At 49.1% G+C, this 22,560-nt stretch overlaps 1 protein-coding gene across 1 annotated transcript in view; it reads right to left on the bottom strand.

Annotated features, from left to right (window-relative positions):
• Positions 1 to 22,560, bottom strand: part of LOC117211521 (hemicentin-1-like) — a 102,201-nt gene that overhangs the window by 4,033 nt on the left and 75,608 nt on the right. Inside the window, exons 3-12 of the mRNA XM_033455488.1 lie at positions 16,159 to 16,342; positions 15,256 to 15,391; positions 12,478 to 12,686; positions 5,684 to 5,953; positions 5,040 to 5,148; positions 4,415 to 4,601; positions 3,346 to 3,484; positions 2,627 to 2,814; positions 2,225 to 2,358; positions 1,654 to 1,888 (exon numbers count right to left, since the gene is read on the bottom strand). Coding sequence (XP_033311379.1) covers positions 1,654 to 1,888; positions 2,225 to 2,358; positions 2,627 to 2,814; positions 3,346 to 3,484; positions 4,415 to 4,601; positions 5,040 to 5,148; positions 5,684 to 5,953; positions 12,478 to 12,686; positions 15,256 to 15,391; positions 16,159 to 16,342 — 1,791 coding nt within the window. The remainder of the gene's footprint in view (positions 1 to 1,653; positions 1,889 to 2,224; positions 2,359 to 2,626; positions 2,815 to 3,345; positions 3,485 to 4,414; positions 4,602 to 5,039; positions 5,149 to 5,683; positions 5,954 to 12,477; positions 12,687 to 15,255; positions 15,392 to 16,158; positions 16,343 to 22,560) is intronic.

Here is a 22,560-nt window from a genome sequence, read left to right as displayed (position 1 = left end):
GCAAAAGTGGCTGCAACCGCTACTTACGTACACGTATCTAAATGACGTTACCTACGACCTACAAGGACGTTGCGGTAATTGGCAGAGGGATACCGCGATGTCTAGATGCAACCAAATGCATGCGTAATGTACCCTACTGGCCGCATAAATCACTCAAACGACTATCTCGATCGGGGTAGGGACAGCGGCTAGTGGTCAATACTTGTGCAGGTCTATATTGTCAACGTGGCGTTATTGCGATACGAGACGGAAAATGCGACATACTTTCGACGTGTATGTGTATATACAAGTTCACAGAACGATGGTCGGTAATTGCATAATATATGTATTATTTTTGTAAAGCGTTACACCATGTCTCGTGCATAGCGGATGCATGCGTATCCTTTGAGATCGTTCCTTTTTCGTTCATACGTCGATGGAATTTGAACGAGCGAACTACCGATAGAATGGTATCTAACGAGAAAACACAACGCGATCGACGATATCGTAAAAATAGTTGGAATGAAATCATCGCGGTCTGATACCAGCTACTTTTATTCGCTGGCGTTATGGGACACGAGAGTCGAGCATGTGTATTTGTAATACTCTCGCCGTAAATGTTCTCGATATATCATTTTAGCGTGATGCTTTCGACTATCGTGAGATCGTTCTAAGGTAAGCGCGAACACGAGAAAGGACGACGAAGTCTGCGAAATGCTCAGTCAAGACCAAGACGTACAACGATGTAAAAATTTCTTGGTTAGCCGTTAGACCGATGGATTCTCTCGTGCCAGACGAAATTGTACGTCTTGCGGGCCTTCAAGTCATGCGTAAATATCTGAAAGGTGTAACGGATGCTAAACTCTCGAATATGAAACTCTTGTGTTACAACCAACGATAAAACGCTGAAAGATCTTTGATCTTTCTCGAAGCTTTAAACTCTTGACAAAAAAAAAAAAAAAAAAAGGAAAAAAAGAAGAAGAAAAGGGATCGTGCTTGGTATCCTGCATCGAACGAGATGATACGGTAATGTTGAAAACCGAAGCAACTTGAATGCAGCCACGGACCGAATGCTTCTACGCGTTGTTTTTCGCGTACGTTAGCTCACTCTCGTTTCTCGAGTTTTCGCGGGAGCAAAAAAATTTCACTTTTAACGTGTACCTTTGCACGGCTGCAATGGACCGAACGCAACGCTCATCGGATAAAAATCCAAAGGGAATTTCGTTTCGTTGTTTATTTTTCCCCCGAGTTAGCGATTTAAATAGATAAATAAAAGAGAAAAGAAAAAAAAGAAAGGAAACGTGGGAAGATCCCGGGAAAAATCAAGAGCGGAAGGATCGATGGAAAAACTTGACTAGGCGCTGTTGGGAATGGAAAATTAAAATGAGCTGCCCGGGGGATGGTGTTGCGTCGTGTACGTTTCCGTTAGCAGAGATTCGCTCGAAAAATGAGCAAGAAAAGCACAGTGTCTAGGGAAGTTGTGCTGTGCGTATTGTGTACCGTTCGTGCATTCGTTCAGCTATACGAAGGGAGAGAGAGAGAGAGAGAGACAGTCAGGTCTAAAGGAAAAGGGAATAAAACAACGTTTTGCGGGATGTCGCTCAGCGACATCGTCACTCTACTCTGTGAGAATAGTTTTTGTTTCTTGTCTCTCTGTCTATCAACTTATCTGACCTGAAGCGTATACTGTGGTCCGTGAGGCTGTCCGTGGTGATGATGATGATGCCTCTGATAATGTTGCTGTTGGTGCGGTGGATCGTGTTGATAACACTCTTGCTGATACTGTTGCGACGGGACAGGTTTCAAAACGTGGTTCGGTCGTTTCTCGGACGCGTACTGCTGGCTGTTGCGTTCCATCGTGTCCACGGCTAAGCGAGGATCCTCTATCATCGTGTTCGAAGCCTTCGTGCTGAAACAGGCCACCACTGTCTGCTTCGCTCTCCACTGTGGCTGCTTTAGCCTCCTAGCTTTCTCGCTTTCGCCTAACCCCTCGATTCGATCGGTTGATAAGCATGTCGCGTTGGATCGCGTAAGATCGCGTAAAATCGCTCAGAGACGAATTAACGTCGGTTCGCGACGCCAGCAATTAAGCCAACCGAGGGAAATAGCGAGTCGAATAATTCATTAACGCGCACGTGCTCCGCGAGGATGTGTCTCCTTGAAAAGAGTTCTCCAGGTTTTCCATGTAAATTGCTTCGACGTTTATTCGTGCAAATCACCAGGGGACGCAATATCGTGTGCTTACCAATGCACTTGCTGCAGCGCAGGCACCGTATTTCTGGCCACGCAGCATCTATCCGAGCGTAGGAAACAAACGAATCCCATTACCAGCACCGAGAGCACCGTAAACCCAGCGACAGCGCCGATAACGAGTGGAATCTGTAACAAATACGCGGCAGGAAAAAAAGAGCTTTTTCCTGCAACCCAGAAAACATTGTCTCGAGCGCGCGTTCTAGCGAGCACGCGTGTACAGAATATATATGTTCCCGGCTACATTTAATTTAAATACCAACAGACTCTGTTCAATTATTTAATTAGGCCATCTGTTCTCGCAAGTTGAGAGAAAAAGACAGGCGAGAACGTTCGCTCGAAACGCGTCGGCCAGTCGGTTTCTTCCTTCACGTCGAATAGATATCGTTATAATTACCTGTCCTGGTTCGTCGACTTTCAACATCAGGGCTCGGCGATCGCTTCCACGATCGTTCTCCACGATTACGTGGTACAGTCTCTGATCCTCCTTCACCGTGCTAGTCAGTTCTAAGACGGCAATATAACAATCCTCGACCGCTAACGGCTCCAGATCCAGCGCCCGATATCGTGATTCCAGAACTTCACCTGCAAACATTTCCCGGCTAATTAGATCCGATAGAGTTATCGTTATAATCGTAAACGTTCGGTCAACGTAAGATCACGGACCGCTGAAACGAGATGAATTGTATGGGAAACAACCAAAAAGGGAAGAAACGAAAAGAGGAAGAAAGAACGAACGGAAAATACGAAAATGCAAACTCGTTCTACTTAAACAACGGCCGACAAAAAGTGTGAACTAACGCGTGGAAAGGGTCGAAGCATAGGGTGATCTCGAGAATGAAGAGACGGTCGAACGTGGGGAATCTGGTGAAGGATCGAAGGCTTGTCGTGGAAGTTGGAGGTTCGGCTCGTTGAGGAGGACGCGAGAAAAAGGCGGGTAATTAAAGAGGAGCTTGCGGCTAAAGGGATGCTCGAATTAATTAATCGCGAGTATACCACTTTTCAGTAATAAGGAGTGCCAATTAGTGAGAAGAGACGTACGTAAAAAAAAAAAAACTGAAAGAGCAAACCAAAGACTCGAATACTTTTGGCGGTAGAGCTAGGAAGCAGTCTAACCGGCGTGGAGTCTGGTGCTGCCCCATTCCCAAGCCACGAGCCGGGGCTTCGGGTCGGAACACAGTCTGATCTCTAATTTCGCTGGGCTCCCTTCGGTCGTTGCCACGACAAACTTCTCCGTGATGGCCGGTTTCACCACCTGCGACACACGTTAAGCAACTCCTTCTACCCTACTTTTCTCAATGTTCTTCCATCGTCTTTGTCCTCTATCGCGTTCTCGCCGCTCTACTTTCCACCTACACGCCGTTTTAATGAACACGAAAGTTTACGAGCGCACGAGTCCGGTTACCGGCAAGGAACCGTCGATAATTGACTTTCATTTCCCTCTTTTCTTTCTTTTTTATTCCAAATTTTATTCCAAACGATTATCATTTGACGAACATTTCGTGGCTGGCGTTCTCGCGCAAGAGTGAAATATCTCGCGTCGATTACACGGAATATTCGGGGGTCACAAGTGGTGCGCGGATCATGGAACACAAAACGTAGCGGAGCGTATGAAACCAGTGTAACTGCAATCAACCGACGAATGTATCGTGAAAATGACGTTTTACTCCACCCCCGTATATGCACGTGCGTACGTATATTTTTCCACTTCCTCGTCCCCTGTACACGAGCTCGGGACAAATACGAATTTCTCGTTCCATATTTAAATATGTCAGAACGGGGGGTGTAGTGGCGGGTTTGCGTCAACAGATCGACGGGCACGTAGAACGAACAAACATAATTTTGTTAATTAATCGCAGATAGCGATCGTTTGTTTTTCCGATCGTATTGATTTCGTAATAAAAGCCTAGAACGGACAATGCATAATCGCAATGCGGTAAAAAATCGGTCAACTTCCGCGTTTCTCTTCTTCGACGTGCATCGCGTGTCTCGCGGATCGATTCAATTTTAACTCGACCATCGTCCTTTTCCGCTCGATTTTCCTTCGAAGCGAGTTTTTCCAGTTAATCCGCCCGTAATAATTCGCAGTCCGATTGCATCGTTTCAGCGCCGCGTCGTCCTTTCGAGAACGCGTACAGGACAGAGGATAACGTACTATACGTAACGAGTTTGATTTGCGTCTTACCCTGGGCGCGCCGACCACTTGCAGAGATACAGGATCGCTTTTAACTTCTCTGACGTTGCCATTGATCTTGTTCGAGGCGAGACATATGTATTGACCCTGTTGCTCGTACGTCACGTTCGTCAGGATCAATCGCTGTCCGGTACCGCATTCCAATGGCATCCGGCCATCGGTGAAGATCTGGGCCCATCTGGGGCGGAGTTGAAAAAGCCATAGTCGCATTTCAGTTCGACACGTTCACCCATTGCTCTTTCGCTACTGTATAACTACCGCGTGCAACGACGTTTACCATTGCACTAGCGGGAATCATTTTAACCACGTGATTCGGGACGCTCGTAAATACGGATAACGTCCGTGGCACGTGGCGAACGTAAAGGTGCAACAAGTATGCAAACAAACGAAGATTATGACAAGCACACGTTTACAGAACAAATAAGATAAAATGGTAAATCATACATAGCTTATAGCGAGTCCATTTTCAGGGCGATTGACGGCGTGTTGGCGTGCAAACTAAAGATTCAAAGGTGAAAGCGAAGCGGCAAAAGCTGGAGGATAAGAAAAGAAAACGATTGGAACGAGAAGAAACGAAAAGAATACGAGGGTTGGAAGCAATCGACGAATAGGTCACCTGTATTCAGCCGGTGGCATCGCGTCAGCGTTGCACTCGAACGAGGCTCCGGAAAAAAGTAACGCCGTAGTCAGTCGATCCGGGCCCACTGAGCTGATCGTCGGCGGATCTGCGTGAAAACCAGACGGTTCTCTAGCTCTATCGATCGCGTTCGTCGATATCCGGAATAAGCGTTGGAATGTTCGCTAACCGTGTTCGCGTGAACCGAGTGCCGACGATGATCGCGTTTAACGGTTCTCGTTTTACTAATTCTTGACCGCGATAGCTGCTAGGGGAAAGTTTGTGTAGCGCGAGGAACCGAAACTGTTGAAAACAACCTGAAAGCCGGCAAGTATCTCGCTGCTCTAACGCAAATACCGTCTCGAAACTATTCAGCCAGCCACTTGCGAACGCGTTTCGACGCTTCGATGATTATCGTGTCCCGGGGTCGATCGTCTTTGCGGTCGGGTCGCGTTATCGAGCCATAATCGAGCACCGGCCGGAGATTCTAACGCTATTTTTATTCACAAAGCGGTTGAAAGTATACGGCCGCTTACAAGCCTGTCTCGAGTATAGAAGGGTTAATCGCTGATACTTTGAGAACGATTGGCAGACCTCGAGTAGCAGGAAGCTTGGAAAGTGGAAACGAGGCCGACGACACTTACAGTTGACGGACACTTGAACGGACACAGGGCTGCTTTCACCCTCGGTATTGGCCGCTTCGCAGATATAGACGGCCGCGTGATTCCTATAGATCGGCGAGAATAGCAGCGTTTCCCCGATACTCGCCACTTCGGCCACTCCTGGGCTCTTCGTTCTCCTCCAGAGGATCGAGGCCGGGGGATTCGCGTCGGCTAGACATCGAATCTCCAACTGATCACGACCTTCTTCCAGTTGCCCGGTCGGCACACCGACCAGTCTCGTCTCGGGCGCGTCTGAAACATTTTCATTTCGTCCGATCCTGTTACGCCGCGCTTTCCAACAAGCGAAATTTTAATTATACTTTCGCGGTTACACGTTCGTCACCTAACGGCCTAGGGCGAGGAAATTAATTTTCTCCTTAAAGAAAGGAAAGAAAAACTGTCGGTGGTTGGGGCAGGGCGGTTGATTCGATGGCGAAGAGAGGAGAGTTTAATTGAAATCGCGGACGAGAATTGCTATCAGAGCTTTAATCATAGCGCGCCGGCTCGCGGAACACGGCGGAAAAATAAACACCGGTTGCGAGAGTAAACGCTGGTTGCAGTAGCAAGTTTTCAGATTCGATCCTTCGTTAATGAGCGCGTAATTAAAAGTGGATCCGGATCGTATCATCTGAAAGAAGCGGCACATGGAGTCGAAGGGTTGGCCCGACGACTGCTACGTGTCGACCGCCCGTCCGATCAGTTTATTCTCGCGTTCGATCCGAACAAAGATGTTTCTCCCTCGGTGTTTCTCCGGGCCGATAGGAAAAAAGGCAACACACGGAGAGAACCTGATAATGGAATGGAAAACAATGGCACGCGAGCGTAACACCCAGAAAGACAGAGAGAGAGAGAAAGAGAGTAAGAGCACGCAAGCTAACGTACAGACCTCGAAATAATGAATCAAAGTTGGACCAGTATCCCGCCGTTTCGTTATTCCTTGTCAGAAATAATTAGTTAGCCGCGGCTCACGAAAAATTCAATTACACCTGCGCGCAGTTAATCCTGCGGCTGTTTTCCAAACGGGAGAAACAGAGAAACCGGCTGAAACAGCACACTGGCTGATTCCGGTCTTTCTGGTTAATCGATGTGTGCGCGATCTCGTCCCAGCCTAGGAAAATCCTACCGGCCTTTTCCTTTGCCTCTTCTGTTGCCCTCTTCCCCGTTTCGGTTTGAATCGACGTATTCGGATCGATCGACGGATCAATCCTTCGGCCGCGCGTAAAGGGAAAGGAAAATGAAGGGAAATTTAATTGGTCTCTTACGATAAAAGATGACGAGGCAAAGCTTGTAACCGAGATGAAATAATGCATCGGTCGAGGCATCGAATGGATTTACTGGAAATCACGTTTCGATAAATGCAGTCTATCAAACTAGTCGGTACTGCGCTCTCTCTCTCTCTCTCTCTCTCTCTCTCTTTCTCTCTCTCTGTATTCGATTAACTTGCATTGAATTGACGCGTTACGTTGTATTTTTCAACGAAAGCAATTACGCGGTTGAAGGGATCGATCGACGGGGTTACGGTTGAAGGCCCGTCGAAGAATATCGCGAAAGGGAGGGTCGTTCGCTTTTCACCCTCGTTTGTCCGGTTTTGATCCCGACAAAGCTCTCGATTAAAGGCACTGGACGTGGAAAATAATTTACCGTGTTAATATACAATTACCCCCTCCTGGCTACCTACAGGCTCTTCCCGTTGATTTAAACCAATGAAACTGTGCGGCGGCCACCGGGAAACGTCACAAATGATGGTTAATTAATGTTGGAATACGGATCCAAATTGTATTAATTAATAATTTCAGTGCCGACCTATTTCCCCGAGGGCCAAAAATAACAAGCTCGTATTCAGACTTGGAAATACGATTACGCAACTCGCAAAGAGAAGCGGCTAAACCGGATAGACATAGCCCGTACAAACTCGTCTCCAACCTGTGTCTCTTGCCTGTGTCTCGCGAGAACTCGGCTACACCGTAACTCGATTCTCCGATTAAGTGTTTCTTTTGTCGCGCAACTAACGAACATCCTACCTACTTCGGTTAGGATCGAACGATCCTTTCGCGCTTACTTAAACTTTCCATGAACCGTGACGATTTAGGAGACGATTTTCGATGGACAGCATGACGAGCGGATCAGCGGCGGTAATTTAAAACGGCGAAAATCGATTTCGCGCTTGAAACGACGAGAATCGCGTCTCTACAAATTGTATTTCGAAGTGCAGCAACCTCCGTTGTAAAAGCAACGCCAGACGCGTGGTGACGCACGTTAACGTGGAATTTCTTTTTTTTTAATCGCAAGGCCGATGGATTAATTCGCGAAAAGCGGACAGGTCCCGTACTGTTCAGGTGTGAAGGCGGAACGTCCTGGGAAGATGTGGAAAATGAAAAAAGCCGGTCGGCGCGATGCTGTCGAATCGAATCGTCGTATAGGTAGAGTGCAGGTAGCTCGCGCAGCTGTTCATTTCACGTAACAATGATTTCGAAATACGCGCGAACGAACACTCGCTGACCCATTCACAATTTCAACTGCGTCCTCTCTTTGTTTGTTGCTCGCTCTGTCCACCCTTTCCCATTTTCCTTTCCCTCTCTCTGGCTCCCTTTCCCCTCTATTACCCTTTTTACCGTGGCTGTCTGTGTTTTATAGGACACTGGTCCGCTGTGCGCGTGGTTGTGCACGCTAGAGGTGTCCCTCTGCCAGTGTGCGTCAAACCGGTCAACCCTATTTATTTGGTTGCGCCGCGTGTTTCTCCGCGGAAAAGGCTGCACAGCTGTTTCGATCGACCAACCTATTTTCTTTTGTTTTTCTTTCACCTGTTCTCTGGAACTCTATTCCGCGCGTTTGTTCCCCATCGAGAGACGCAAACGCGAACGTTAGCCGCCGTGATTGGCATCCTCGAACGCGTGCCTCGTCGTTGTCGTTTCTGTTCTTCCGGTCTCTCCTTTGACACGTCACCATCGACAACCTCTCGACGCTCGCCATCAACCGAACGATTATATTTCCGCTGTCTTGTAAATTTCTTTGCTCGTAAATTCGCCTCTGGCTGAAGATTCCAAGGACACTGTAGCGTTGTATTCTTCGCCGCGTATAGAGTTTCGATCGTCGAAGCCATAATGACCACGAAACAAGTGTGGTCGATCGGTCCTGCGTTTTCGATGTTGTCGTGTTTTCGATTATGAACGAGGAGCGCAGTGGAAATGGACGCGGAGGAAAAGCAACGAGAGGCGATCGATGGTGGAAAAAAAATTTGGCGTCCGGGCTTACCACGCGGCTCCCGTGCTACAACGCTGTGTTACAGTTGCAACCGTTTTGAAGTTTGCAGAAGACTGCGGGAAACACACCGGCCCGTCAGCTGTACATTGGAAAACTACGTGCCCGGTGCATAAATCGCGTCAGCCTCTCCTGGAGTTTTCAATAAATTCTGTAGCTCGGTATTCGTTTTCGAACAATGCTTCATGAATATTCGATCAGCATCGGTACCAGTAAATTACGAGCAAACGAGCGCAACGTTGATCGAAACAAATTCATTATCACGCTGGGGGAACGAAGCGGAGGGACGATAAATTTGCGAGCGCGCGACGAAAAATTTCCGATCGTTTTGTTCGTTCGCAGCGATTCGATTCGAAACATCGCGATGCGATATTTGGTCCCCTTTTATCTTTTATTCGCTTTCGAGGCACAAGGTTAGGATAAAGAACGTCGGAAGCGTTTTAGCTTTGTTTGCAAATTGTCCGGCGCACCATCACGCGGCAAACGATATAGCGGAAAAAGAGGAACTTTAACGTTTGTATTTACATTCACTTTGTTATTTTATCTTGGCTCCGCCGGTAAATATATGCTTTTATCAATATTTAAATATTTGTCAGCGTGTCGGCGTTTTTCTCGTTCCGCGTGTACAGCCTGTTTTGTAGATGATACATCGGATAGAGGTTAATTAACGAATTCGCGTACGGTGGGTTAATTAGCGAGGGTCGGCGATGAAAAATTTTCTCCAAGGGGAAGCGGCTTGAAACGGAAATTTCTGTTTCGCGACACAAAAGCCGGCCGCTCGCGCGCCTCCGCTTTTTCACTCTCTTTGTTTCAACCCTTCCCACCTTTTGTTCGATCCAACGTCATCACCGTCTATAAAAACACACCCGTTTGAAGTTCACCTAAAGAACGACTGCCAGAAATACGCTTCAACGAATAACCGATTCTCGTGTCAGCCTGCCTTAGACGCGTTTGCTTTACATCTCCTTGACCGTACGTCTCTTCCTTTGTTCAGAAAAATCCAATTATTATCGTTACCGGGAAGCTGCTAATTCGACGAGCGTCGCACGAAGCTCGTTGCCACGCTTGTCGACACGCAACGAATGCCACTTTGTTCGTCGTGTGTCTCCGTGCCATCGATTCGCGCGGTGAAAGTTCCAAAAGAGCGTACATGCATCGTATATACATTTGATAGAATTGTGACGAAAAAGCGTGCGTCCGAAGTAGGCGGAAACGAGCGGATGTCGATCCGCTTACATTGGTCGTGACCGATCGGTGAAAAGTGCATGAACGCGCTGCAAGCTGTCGTTGTGGCAAAGTAAACGGTGCATCGGGCCTGGATTGAACAGCGCGGGAAGAGGGCGGGTCTGAAGAGGACGGTCAGACGGGGCGAGGATAGCGAAACGACCGGGTGATTCGAAATTCCCGTGGGCGTTTCGATCGACGCGGCATGAACATGGAATATATCTGCGCTTTGAAGCGAACTTTTCAATTTGCCTCGGAAAGTCCCAGTCGGCTAATGCCCCTAATCAATATACGCGTCAAGCCACCTCTGTGTCTCCATTTCTGCCCGGTAATACTTGTAAACCGCATCTCGCGCGTCTACTGTCGGCAGGATTCCCGTAGGAATCGCGGGCGAGGACTCAAGCTCCAACTCGATTTCACCCGAAACGAATTACTTGGCGTCGATGGCAGAGGGTCGAGAGTTTGAGTTCGAGGGTTGGACGGAATGGGCTGGCACGGAACCGATTAATAGAAGAAAAATTGCGATCGATTCGCAATTCGATTACGAATGACAGTTGGTCGCGGTTAAATTACAGATTGGGTATCGAGATAAAGAAGGGAGAAGAGGGTGACAGGCGGTGGATTGGTTATACTTTGCTATACGCGCGTTATTCGAGCGCCGATCGAGAAAGCCGTCGATCGCTCGCCGTTGGCGAAACAGAAATCTCGATTATTAATATTTCCTTGGTTTCGTTTGTTCGATCGTTGCTCGCCCGAGGCTGATATTTGCCCGAGGCTACGAAAGCGTGTTGGAAGCGTCGTTTCGGCCGGCCGAATCGATTCGCCGGCCATTAGTCATCGTTGTTCGTCGCGATGTTTCGTAAAAAACGATTCAAAATTGTTGGACGATGCAGCGGAGCTGGAATTGTCGATAAGGTCGAAAAGCAGGATGTCGAGGCGGCGCGTTTTGAGGGAGATTGATGAGGGTACCGCGGTTACCAGCGCTTCTGTACACAGTTAAATCGTTGGCTTGGTGGAGGTTCCTGCTCCGCTAGGGGTTGAGGTCAGCACACGCACCCTTCCTGTCGATCTCCCGTTAACAGCGATTTATTTGTTGCGCCCATGTTTTTTCACTCTGCGGCCTCGGCCAAATCATCGTATCGCCATTGAACGCCCTAACGTTATAACCAACTCTTCGAATAATCCTCGTTTCGCTCGATATCGATATCCTTCGTAATCGTCTTTGCGCGTAGCAAGCGTTTCTAGATAAGCGCAATTAATCAACGATACCGCACGGTATATCGCTTCCACCTTTGCTACGCGTAACGTTTCACCAACGTTACAACGACAGCGTGGTAACGGACTCTCGCGTATCAGCAGCTCGGCTAAAAGCAGAAAACGAGTGCTGATTAAAACGTTCAACGTACATGTGTACGCGGGATAGTCGGAAACCGGGATATGGAAGCGCGGCTGGTTGCGCGAATGCCGGAGAGGGCAATGTTTCATCAGGTGGCTAAAAGGAACCATTTTTTCTCCGCTTTTGTCTGTTCTGCACGAGTCGAAGCATCGCTAGAATTTTAATTTCGCTCTTCGTCTTAGGTTTGCCCGGTGTGCGTCGGTTCACGGGAATGCATACAAATTCAGCACGCCAGCCGAGCGCGATCGAACTTCCGTGGATATCTCGAAATTACTTGCGCGTCTTTCGACCGACGTGATTTCGCTGCATCGCGAAAAATTGTTTCCAACCGCGGAGATCTCGTTAAAAAAGTTGGCGGCTCGGTGGAAAGTTGGCTCGAGGGTCGCTTGATCCGCAAAGTATCTTCATCCTCGAGAGCCGGTCGGATAACGATGATTATTATTAAATATTAATCTCTTTGCTAATCCCTGTTATTAACGAGAGCGACCGGCACGTTATGGTAGGACTTATAATAAGGCTAACCTTTATGGCAAACCTAAATTCCGTTTATACTAAAATCATTAAGCTACGACGTCGCTGTAACTCGATATCGTTTGTTAAACTAGTTTCCGGAATTAATTTCCCCGATCTTAATCCGTTGCGCCCAGCCACGCTGCCCGCTGCAACGTTAAAATAAGACGTTCTAGAAACAACATTTGTTCACAGTATCGACTACGCGTCGATTAAAATTATCGCTCAGCTGTGCAATCGAACTTCGTTCCCTTCGTTCGAAAGAACGCGAGCCCGCAATCGTCGAACAGTTACGAGCGTAAATGTTTCTTAACTCGGTAACTCGGGCAAATTTTTCCTTTTCAAGACTGTGCCAAGCGAATAACGTAACGTAAGAAGGCATACTCACATCGAACGTCGAACCTGACTTCCGTGCTCGAGGACATGGTCGGGTTGTCGTAAGCTGGATGAATGGCGACGCATCGAATCGGCTGCCCGTAACGCGATCTTTCCGCCATAATCTCGCAGATGCTGTAGGTAGCCCAGGTGCGGGGGTTGTCTATCTCCGTGGAGTTTACCTGAGGCCTCAGAGTCCTCACCTCGGTCTCGCCCACGTACCTACGAACATTTCGCCCGAAAATTTGCATTTCCAATGGCTGCTTCGTAACAAGCCTGCACGGAATGAAATCTCACGGACACCGAGCCCTCCATCTCGCCGCGACCTTCTTCGCAGACTCGCACCGTGTTTCTCTTTTCCCTCGACATCGTCCTGCCTCTCTTTGCCCGGCCCTGTCTCCCCCGTCTTCCCGTTCTCCTGCTCCCTTTCCTCCTCTATGAAACCAAAGATCGAAGCAGGTAATCAGCCCGAGTTTGCCCCGCCATTCCGAAATCTCCGAGTATCTCGAGTCGCGAAGCAGAGATTTCATCGTTGTTGCGAACGGTGTATCTCTCGAGGAAAGCAGCGATTTTCTAGCCTTTGCGTCGTCGCGAGAAACATCGATGGGGCGAAGAGGCGAGCGGGCAAACCCGACGATCGCCATAATTTCTCCTTTGACGCGGCAATTTACACGCGTCTTTGTAAAACGGCTGAATCTACTTAGTTCGGATTATTTATCGTGCTGATAGGACGCGGCGCACGCCGCTGTGCTGCAGTTTCTCCGATAAATAACAACGCGAACGTATCCGTCGATACGTGGGCCGGCGGTGCATAGAAGGTGGACTGGAATTTCTGGCCAAGAAGAGGATACTCGAAGAGCTGGAGAAATGCAAGGTGCGCATACGTGTAACGTGTACAAAGTTGCCGGATTTGCATGTAAGAGAGAAAGAACGGGCATAATCAATTCTTCGGGTTTTAAAGAGCGTTCTCCGTTGGTTCATCCGATGGCACGAGTTGCATCCTTTTGACCGATCGAACCATTTTTCTTCCCTCCTACAAAAACATTTAAATATAAAGAGCGGTACGTACTTCTCTGTTTATGAATTACCGTTTTCATAAAAACACGACGGAGGATTATAAACGCGACTGGACTTAGAGGTTCGATCGCTTTTCAGAGTCGTTTTTCTCGCGGACAAAGTACCCGACGAACGATTCGTTTCGTCGTTGCGATCGATCGCGACAACGAGCGTCATCTAGAAAAAAGGAGCGCTCGTAAATTGTAAAGTCCTTTAAATTATAAGCTGCCGGAGTCTCTTACGAATTTATACCGATCGCGTTACATGGCTGCAAAGTCGATTCGTTGCAGTAATCGCGAAGTCTACCACAGCCGTAAACGCAAGGTCCCTAAACTCGGAAACGATCGAATCGTTTTATGCATACACTTGGCGTCTATCGATCAGTCTAATTTCAGCGAAAAAGGGCGAGGCGTTACGAGAAGAGAGAGAGAGAGAGAGAGAGAGAGAGAGATGCTTGTCGCGACATTGGCCCGAACTTGAATAGACCGACGTGGAAGTTGCCGCGTTCCTAGCCTGGTCTGGTAATTCGTCTACAAGTTAATCAACGTTTCTCGCGTAAGCTATCGCGTTTGCTAGAACCGTTGGTTTCGTTCGGTCGCGTGCTTTCTGTTGTTTCTACGCCTCTGGGGTGCAAGCAAACCCTGGTAGCCTCTTAACTTCGTCTAGATACCGGTCGGAATGGATCATGATTATTCATGGGCAACCGACCGAGCCGTGCCACCATCGGCAAGATCCACAGGGTGCATTACGGACTGGGATGTTCGCACAGGGAAAACTAACTGGCTCCTCGAACAAATGAGACTGTGCATGTATCGGACGAGACTCGGTAGAGCACAGTCTCTCTCTCTCTCTCTCTCTCTCTATCTCTCTATCTCGAAATAATAGCTCCGGAACGGAGGACACTCTGCTCCGTTTCTTTTTACGATTGACAAAGTGACTTCGTTGCGACACGGGAATTCAATTTAAAAATTAGATTCGATCCTTTTCGCGTTTCTCTGTGCAGTTCCTGCCGGCTCGTACGGTCGCGACTCGGCCATTTAGTCCACCCCCCATAGTCGACGAGGCGCGCGTTCGTCTGGAGCGTCGGCAACTCGGAGCAATTACAACGGTAATCGTTCGATTACCGAGAAACGACATCCGCGTGCTGTGTCGACGGTGAGCAGCGCGTGAAAGATACGGCTGGAATTAAGTTGTCGAAAGTCCGCGAGGCGAAATCAACTGGGAGCCGGCGCGAGCTAATCGAATCAATCCCGAAAAGGAGCAGCGTTACTCGACGATGATTGAACGCGAGCACACCGTCTAGAAAGCGGCTGCAATCTAAAAGCATTCAAAGCTTCCTCTTGGAAACCAACGTTATTACTCGGATCCTTCCGGCACCAGCTACTACGTTTCAATTTCCTGCTTGACCTTTTGCCGATCTCTTTCATCTCGCTCGATTTGCGACAGACGGCTCCTCGAAATTCCCGTGGCGCGGTTCGCTTCGTTTCGGCTCGGTCTGCTGCTGAAATTCGAACAAACACGGTGAGCGGCGGCCTCGAATCGAACGAAAACGGAGATCCAAGGATCGACAGTGTATTCTCGTACATTGTGTTGCAACGGAATCGATGATCTTCCGGCTCCGAACGGATTCGAGGCAGCTGAAACGCGAGAATCGAGGGGGGAAAAAGACCGCGACGAGTAGGGGCTGGTGCAAGACGATAAGTAGTACGGAATCTACGGTGCAACAATTACGAACCATTTAATTAGAGGCGAAGGATTCCCATACCGCGCTCTGCAAGTGAGCGTAGCGATCTCACCTGCTCGGGCTGTCACGTTGCTGCCGGGTAGAATTAGACGATCCGCGTACTCTATCTGCGGTCGCTGAGGGCTGACTGCAATGAGAGAAAATTAGCAGAGGTTAATTTGGCCGTCGCGCGACTGGATATTCCGAGTCATGCGCTCTGACGTTTCTCTGGACGTCGGCCGTTATCGTTGCGTTATCATTTAATCGCTTCGTAGTTGATTACCCTTGTCAGATCCATCGATCGTTCGTCACGACTCTACGTAACGCGCGTTCAATTGCCTTTCCACGATCGCGCGCGATAAACTTCGTTTTCTTAGACAACGTCGCTCTTGACTTTGAAAATTAATCGCACAACTTTTCCATCGCTTCGATCACGCGAACGCGCAAAGACATAGGTAGTCGAAACGATCGACGAATTACGAATTAATAGGGGCAACGCGAACTAGCAGCGTCGTAAAACGCCGCTTCTTACGCGTACCTCACCTTACGCGAAGCTCACAACGCGTGAGAAATAATAACGCTTTGATCGTCGATGGAATTTTCCGCGACGGCCCAGTTTCGAACTTTGCCTTTGGCTCGGTATTGTCCTGCCGCGATACTAGCCGTCTGAACGAGTAACGCGTTAATTTCGTCACAATGGGTACAACGACGATGAAAATCGACGAACGTGGCTTTGATGAGCACGCTGGTTTCATCGACGGACGATATACTCGGGACTCGAATAGAAACGGTATGCGTGCAAGTGGGAGAATAATCCTGTTAGTCCGCACGAAATGTTTCAACGCGTTGATCAACGATCGTAGCTTTTCGTAGGACCGAAGCAAGCGCTGTTGCCGTTAAATCGAAGATTTTTACCTCTGACGACCAGCCTCGCCGATTCGGATGCCAACGCGTCCTGCGTTGTGAAATCGCTGGCTGTGACTTGACATTGCCAGAGACCGTCGTCGAACTCCAGGGTGGCGGATCTGACCCAGAGAGAGCAATCGCCGATGTCTGGCCGTCCTACCCACTCGTATTTCTTCAAGTGCATGCCGATCGGCTGAAACAATCGAGATTCGTCTTGAGATCGATCGATCGACCGTCGTTGCCTCGATTCAACGAACATCTTGCGTCGCGGCAGACTCGACTGGCGAATGGTAATCAGATGGGAATATCTGAAATAGTTTCATGTTTACGAATGATCCGAAGACGAATCGTTAGCGAGTCGGACGGTACGTCGTGAGGCAGATGGGAAACGAATGGAAAGTAAAGAGAACCGAGTGGCATCGATAGATTCTATAGACAATGACCGGCGTATGTCAGCGTTTTGCGCGATCGTTTAATCGACGAACGAAGGGACTTGGCGGATCGCTCCTCGTTACCGGGATCCTCTCAAGCTCCGTCACTGGTTTCGCCTCTCTGCCGTCGCATCGTCCTCCGTTCCTCCTCGATTTCTAAGCGCGTTCCATCCGAAATGAATCATCGGCTCCCGGGTTCGAGGCTCTTCTCTTCTTTCGCGTAGATTAATTCGCTGCCTGGTAGGAAAGTGCGGCCTTAGCAAGTTTCGCAGTCATAATGTGACCGTAATTCAAGGATCGATTCTCCACCGGGGGTTCCCATATAATCTATCTGCTCGTTTTACTCGACCACCCTCTGCCTCCTGTTTTAAAGGACCGTTTTCACTCCCTAGCTCTCTCCAACGATGGCTTATCCAGGCCACAGTCACGCTCCCTGTACGTTATCTGTGTACCGTGTGAAACTGGATCGCGCCGCACGTCGGTTCAATTCTCTCCTGTTGGCCGGAAAAATCTCGTCGTTCGTCATTTAAGGCCATTAGCTGGTTAACGAGTTTTCGTAATCCCTGGCCGACTAGCCGCGCCATGAAAATCCTTCTTGAGTTAACGCCAGCTTGCACCCCTCTGGGGAATTGCAAATTTTTTTGCTGCCCCATCGGCTGCGCTGTGTAAGTAATTTCCAGCGACGCCGTTTTTCCAGCGCGTGGCTGGCCGCGCTTTAGATTCGAACGTTCGCAACAACGTTAATCGTCGGGGGAACGACTCTTTCTTTGTTTAACGGTGAAAGTTTCTGGCAACTCGTAATTACTGGCAAACCTGTTCCGATTGGACGTGTCAACCGAGCAACGCGCAATTCCACGCGAAATACGAATCGCGTTCGCTGTTCCGCGTTTCTGCAAGGGGAAACGAAATTTTTGTCGGTCGCATCCGGAATTGCGTGCCGCGACTATATTAGTAATGAATACGACGCAGTTCCCGAGCAAGCGTGCAGTTTATCATTCAACGGCAGACACAATAATACAATGGGGATTCCTCTCGCGATGATTATTTGCGCATAGATGAAGGCGGAGGGCGGTGGCGCGCCCTCAGGACAAGAAGAATAATGAGTTGCCAGCGCGTTGACGTTTACCGTCCCGACGAAGCGACGCGTACGCAATTACACGGATATTAGCGTCTTACCCGCCCACGCGGTGCTATTCGCTTTTTCCCCTTCGTCCTGTTTTTTCATCCGTCCTCGAGAGCACGAATTCGACTTAAACCGATATGCTCGTCGCCTCGCAAGGTATCGCGCGATGCTTTTAAATCACGCAACATGTCCGCGACGAGAAGACCGATATCGCAGACGCCAGTGACGGAGAGCTCGACCGCCTTCGTGTCCGGACGTCGAAGGATCGACGAAGAAGCAGGATCAGAGGGCGAATCAGCGTCACATTCATTTAAAGGATTAAAAACCGCGCGCTCGCCGCCGATGCACGAGCGTTCACTTACTTAACCGGGAAGGGCCCTTATTCCCTTTTCTTGTTCCTCGGTCGGTTCACCGTCGGCTCTGTCTTCGTCACACCCGGCACCGGCCTGCCGCCTGCCACCTTTCCGCCTTTTCGTTTCTCTCGGCCTTCGTGACTATGTTCTCCGGAGAGGCCGCGACCAGCAATCAGCGTAATGCATCCGCAGACACGCCCCTCCTTCCCTCTGGCTCTCTCTCTCTCTGTCTCTGTCTCTGTCTCTCTCTATCTACACAATCGCGCGCCTACCTCACATCGACGAACACCCATACCGATATCCAGACACGTGCACGTTCGTACACGTACGAATCCGCTCGGCGGAGAAGCAAACGGCCAGAGTACATACCCTCTGGGCCAAAGGCCCTGATAACACGAGCTTGAGTAATGCAGACGCAATGGCAATCTCTTGGAGAGCAACGAAATAGATCGCAGGACGTGGATCGATGCCGCGCGAAACCCGTGCTCTTTCTCCGAACGCTGTTACTCAACCCCTCCGCCGCATCCCCTGTTCTCCGCAAGAACCTCCTTTTCTCGAACCGCCTCCATTCCCTATCAGCTCATCCAGCGTCGCGTTGCGCTGTTTCTATCTACCTCCTCTTCTTCTACCTTCTATTTCTTCGGCTTTTTCTTTTTCGCCGCTCTCTCTCTCTCTCTCTCTCTCTCTCTTTCTGTCTCATTCTCGCTCTCAGACGCACACGCCAGCCAACGGATCAAGCTCCTTTCGCTCGGTGAAAAAGTTGTTAACTCGAAGATTCATTGCCGGCTCTTTGGAGGTATGAGTAGTGGCGGAGCGGGTCCGGCCTTTGGAAGGGTTGGTTCACAGGCGAGCGGAGACTGCGGGGGTTTGAAGAAGCGTAAAAGGCGCGGCAGAGGGTTCGCCCGGTCCGAATGTTCTTCGAGGTAAAACGAGGCTACGAAGAAGCTGGCGAAGAGAGACGGCAGGGAAGCAGAGGATCTAGCGGCGGTGAAAGAATCGAGAGAAGGGGCGGAGCGCGGAAAAGAGCTTTCTGGTAATCCGGTGAAGACGATTCCGTACACCTATTTCGCTAAAGTGATTTCGTGCCTTCGAAGGATTCGACGTTTTCTCGTGAATCACGCCGCGTCTCCGTGAAACTTGCCGGTTGCTCTTTCTTCGTTCTATCGCGCGGAAAAAGGCGCATCTCGTGAAGCTGGTACGCGTGTCCGGTTCCCTTCTAATTCCTGTATTACGTGCCGCGTTACTTCTGCGAACAGAAAATCCTTCTTCAAGCCGTCGCCGTAAGCCGAACTATAGCAACTATCTCTCTCTCTCTGCAGAAATTTTAGTCGGTGCTTGCCGCGTTCGTAAGTCAAGACCGGTCGGGTCAGTACGAAAATGCAAATTCTGCTTTATCTTCGTTCGAGCGGTCTGAAAAATCAATTAGGAATACGATACGAGCTGCCTATTATCCTCGGAGATCCGAATTCGTTTCCCGTAAAATAAACACACCGCCTTTCCGCCGTGTTCTACGTTCTATCTCACGGCGTGGAACGCGAATCGAGTGAATTTTCTAGACAATTTTCCTGCAGCCACAGCGCCTCGATAGTCGCAAACAAGCAAAAACAATACGATCCTCGGTTGAGTACTACGCAAGGCACCCGTTGTAAACAAGAGTAGCTCGGATCTCATGAGAAAATTATCCCGCTCGTTATTTACATCTTTCATAAATATTCGCCTTGAAGGGGAGACGAAGAAAGAAGGATCAGTTTCCGGGTTAGAAGTCGACCATAAGAGAGACGGAGAAAAAGAGAAGTTTAGCAGAAAGTAACGAGAGACCACGAACGACATAAATCTCCAGGCTTTCGGAGGCGATCTCGTTTCAGGATCACCTACTGGGAGAAGGGTTGCTAGCAGCTTGTTGCCTAACACTGTAAAACGATATTCTAGCCACCGAAATGCGTCCCCGTCTGCTTCCCGATGCAGGGGAAACTCTGTTTCTGTATACCATTTGCATCATTGTCCCCGAAAAGTCATGAAAAATTTGCCTCCGCGCCAACACTTCGTTCCCGGTCCAGGCGAGATTCGTTTAAAAAAGATTCTCCGTTTCCAGCGTGAACTTCTCGCGGTTCTGCTATCCTTTGATCGCCGTGTTTTCTCTTCTCGCGACTACTTGTTGAGAGCGAAATTTTATTACGGCTATCAGATTGGTGCTTTCATCGGGAAACGATTAAGCAGAAACAGCGGAAGGGATCTTAAATATGCTTCGTCCGTCAGCGTACATATTTACGCTTCGGATCTCTCGAACTCGGTAACTAGGGGTAAACTTATTTACAGTCTGTCGAACCATCTGCCGTCTTCGTTCGACGTCGACTTACAATTGAAATTCGCGGCTTAACCGAGCAAACGTAAATGCGGCACGGAGCTTGTGCACACACTCGGCACCCCGATGGTCTATCGGGAATTCGCAAATTCCACTAGCGATAATAAATAGAGGAATTCGATATCGGCTGTCCACGAGAGACATCGTGGAAAGGTTGTCTCTTCGTATCCATCATCCGCCTTCCGAACGTCTCATCGATTTGACGGAATTATCGCGAAACGTTTAAGGGTGGATCTTGCGAGGAAATCAGAAAATATCAGCGTCACCCTTCGAAACCGTAGACAGACGCGGAACGCTCGACTACGAAGGAACGGAATTCCGCGGAAGAAGCGGTTGAAATTATTTCAATTTCCGTGGCGCGCGTTTTTCGCCGACCTGTTCCGCATTCTTCCTTTTTATCGTTTCTTGCAGCGGAAGAGAAATTCGCGCGGTCTTCCCGGTCTTCCACGTAAATATAATCGACCACCTTGTGCAAACCGCACGAAGCGAAATCGCACGGGCCTCGCGCTCTTACTCTCGCATTCTCTGCCCCTTTTAATTAACGTATCTCTGCACGAATTGCCACGGAAAGAAGCTCTTTCGGATGGAAAAGAACGAATTGTTGGAGAGGCGCGCGCGTCACTCGGATTTAGGTCGACTATCGGCGCGTACAACCGCCAGCCAATCTCTCACGTTGAAATTCTCGCGATTCACCGTTGAAAAATTACGGGCCACGATGGCGAATAAATCTTAACGATGATTTTGTCTCGGGCAGTATCTAGGCCCTCGCGGTCTTGTCCCTGAAGACGCATCACTCGATAATGAAGATGGATTCGCGGACGAATCAGGGGGCAAAAATATGTTTGCTTCCGGTCGACAGAGCTCGTATTTAGAGCCGGTAATTCTCTGGGGAGCGAACTGTCTTTGCGATCGATTAGCGATTGCTTCTTTCAGAGGCGGTTGAATAGCTTCGTCGAGCGGGAATGAAACGAAGAGAGAATGAAATGGAAAAGTCGCAAGGTTTCACGATTTTCCAGGCATTCGATGGACGATGGGCCACGCTTCATCGACTTAACCCTCGGTCTTGATCGTTTTTGGTTAATTACGCGAATTAATTATACATTCGTCGGCATGGAGGAGATGGCAAGAGACAAACGTGCTCCGGCTTTGTATCCAAATAACGAGGCCGCGGGTGAAAGAAGCGGAGTGGCCGGTTTTCACGATGCCTCGAGGGGTAAACAAAAAGGGGTCGCGTACAAAGTGGACGGATAAGTGGCGGTCGAGTGGTCGCCGGTTGCTTTGGAAATTTATCATTTAATCTTTTCCGTGCGGTGTTCACGGCATTGTGGTCTACGGACGGTCTCGTCGCCCGCGGTTAAATGCGTTTCAAGAGACTCCACTCTCGCCGCCGCGTCCTGTATCTCTTACCGTGTGTACGCGTTTCGTTTCGCGTGCACACAGAACGCGAGGCACACGTACGCTGCACACGCGCGTTTATTCCGCTCTGCTTGTGACGATAACACCGGTGGTAGTGACGCCGCTGGTCACCACGTCCCGATACGTGCCTATATTCTCTCGGTTATATAAAACCGATGTGTGCATTAATTTACATATTAATTCGCCGGAGTAATCCGCTTTAATGACATTTGGATTAGGGGAAATGTCGCCAGGAGATACACATTCTGCCGTCATGTCGCTATTCCCGTCCGTTTCAAGAATATTCCCCGATACGTAATAAATACAGTTTCATAATCATTTCCCGTTATATCGGCCAACACGGTTTAGGCGTGGCTTTTGATTATACGCGCGATCTCTCTCCGTTGAATCGATCGCTTTCTGCCAGATTTCGATCGGGTTTGTGGCTCACGGTCACGCGCCGTCGATTTCCCAGCATTAATTTCGATATTAATTCCCGGTCACTGATAATCCGGGTTAATGACATCAGGATTGCAGAAAACGCAGCTGTAGTGTACACGCGCACCTGTTCTTCCTTCTTGTTCGTCCACGCGCTCCATCGATATTCATCGGGGTGGTTTTAAACGATACTTTTGTTCCTTTGCCCGGGAACGCTGTTTCCATGTGTCTCGCTGGTATTAAACGTTCCGACCTTTGTCAGGAAAACAATTTACTTTGACGTTTCTCTTAAAGCCGTTTCGACTCGCT

Source organism: Bombus bifarius, unplaced genomic scaffold, assembly GCF_011952205.1.
Source record: "Bombus bifarius isolate JDL3187 unplaced genomic scaffold, Bbif_JDL3187 scf7180000008239, whole genome shotgun sequence".
Classification (NCBI taxonomy): domain Eukaryota; kingdom Metazoa; phylum Arthropoda; class Insecta; order Hymenoptera; family Apidae; genus Bombus; species Bombus bifarius.
This window is presented reverse-complemented; position numbering and strand designations above follow the sequence as displayed.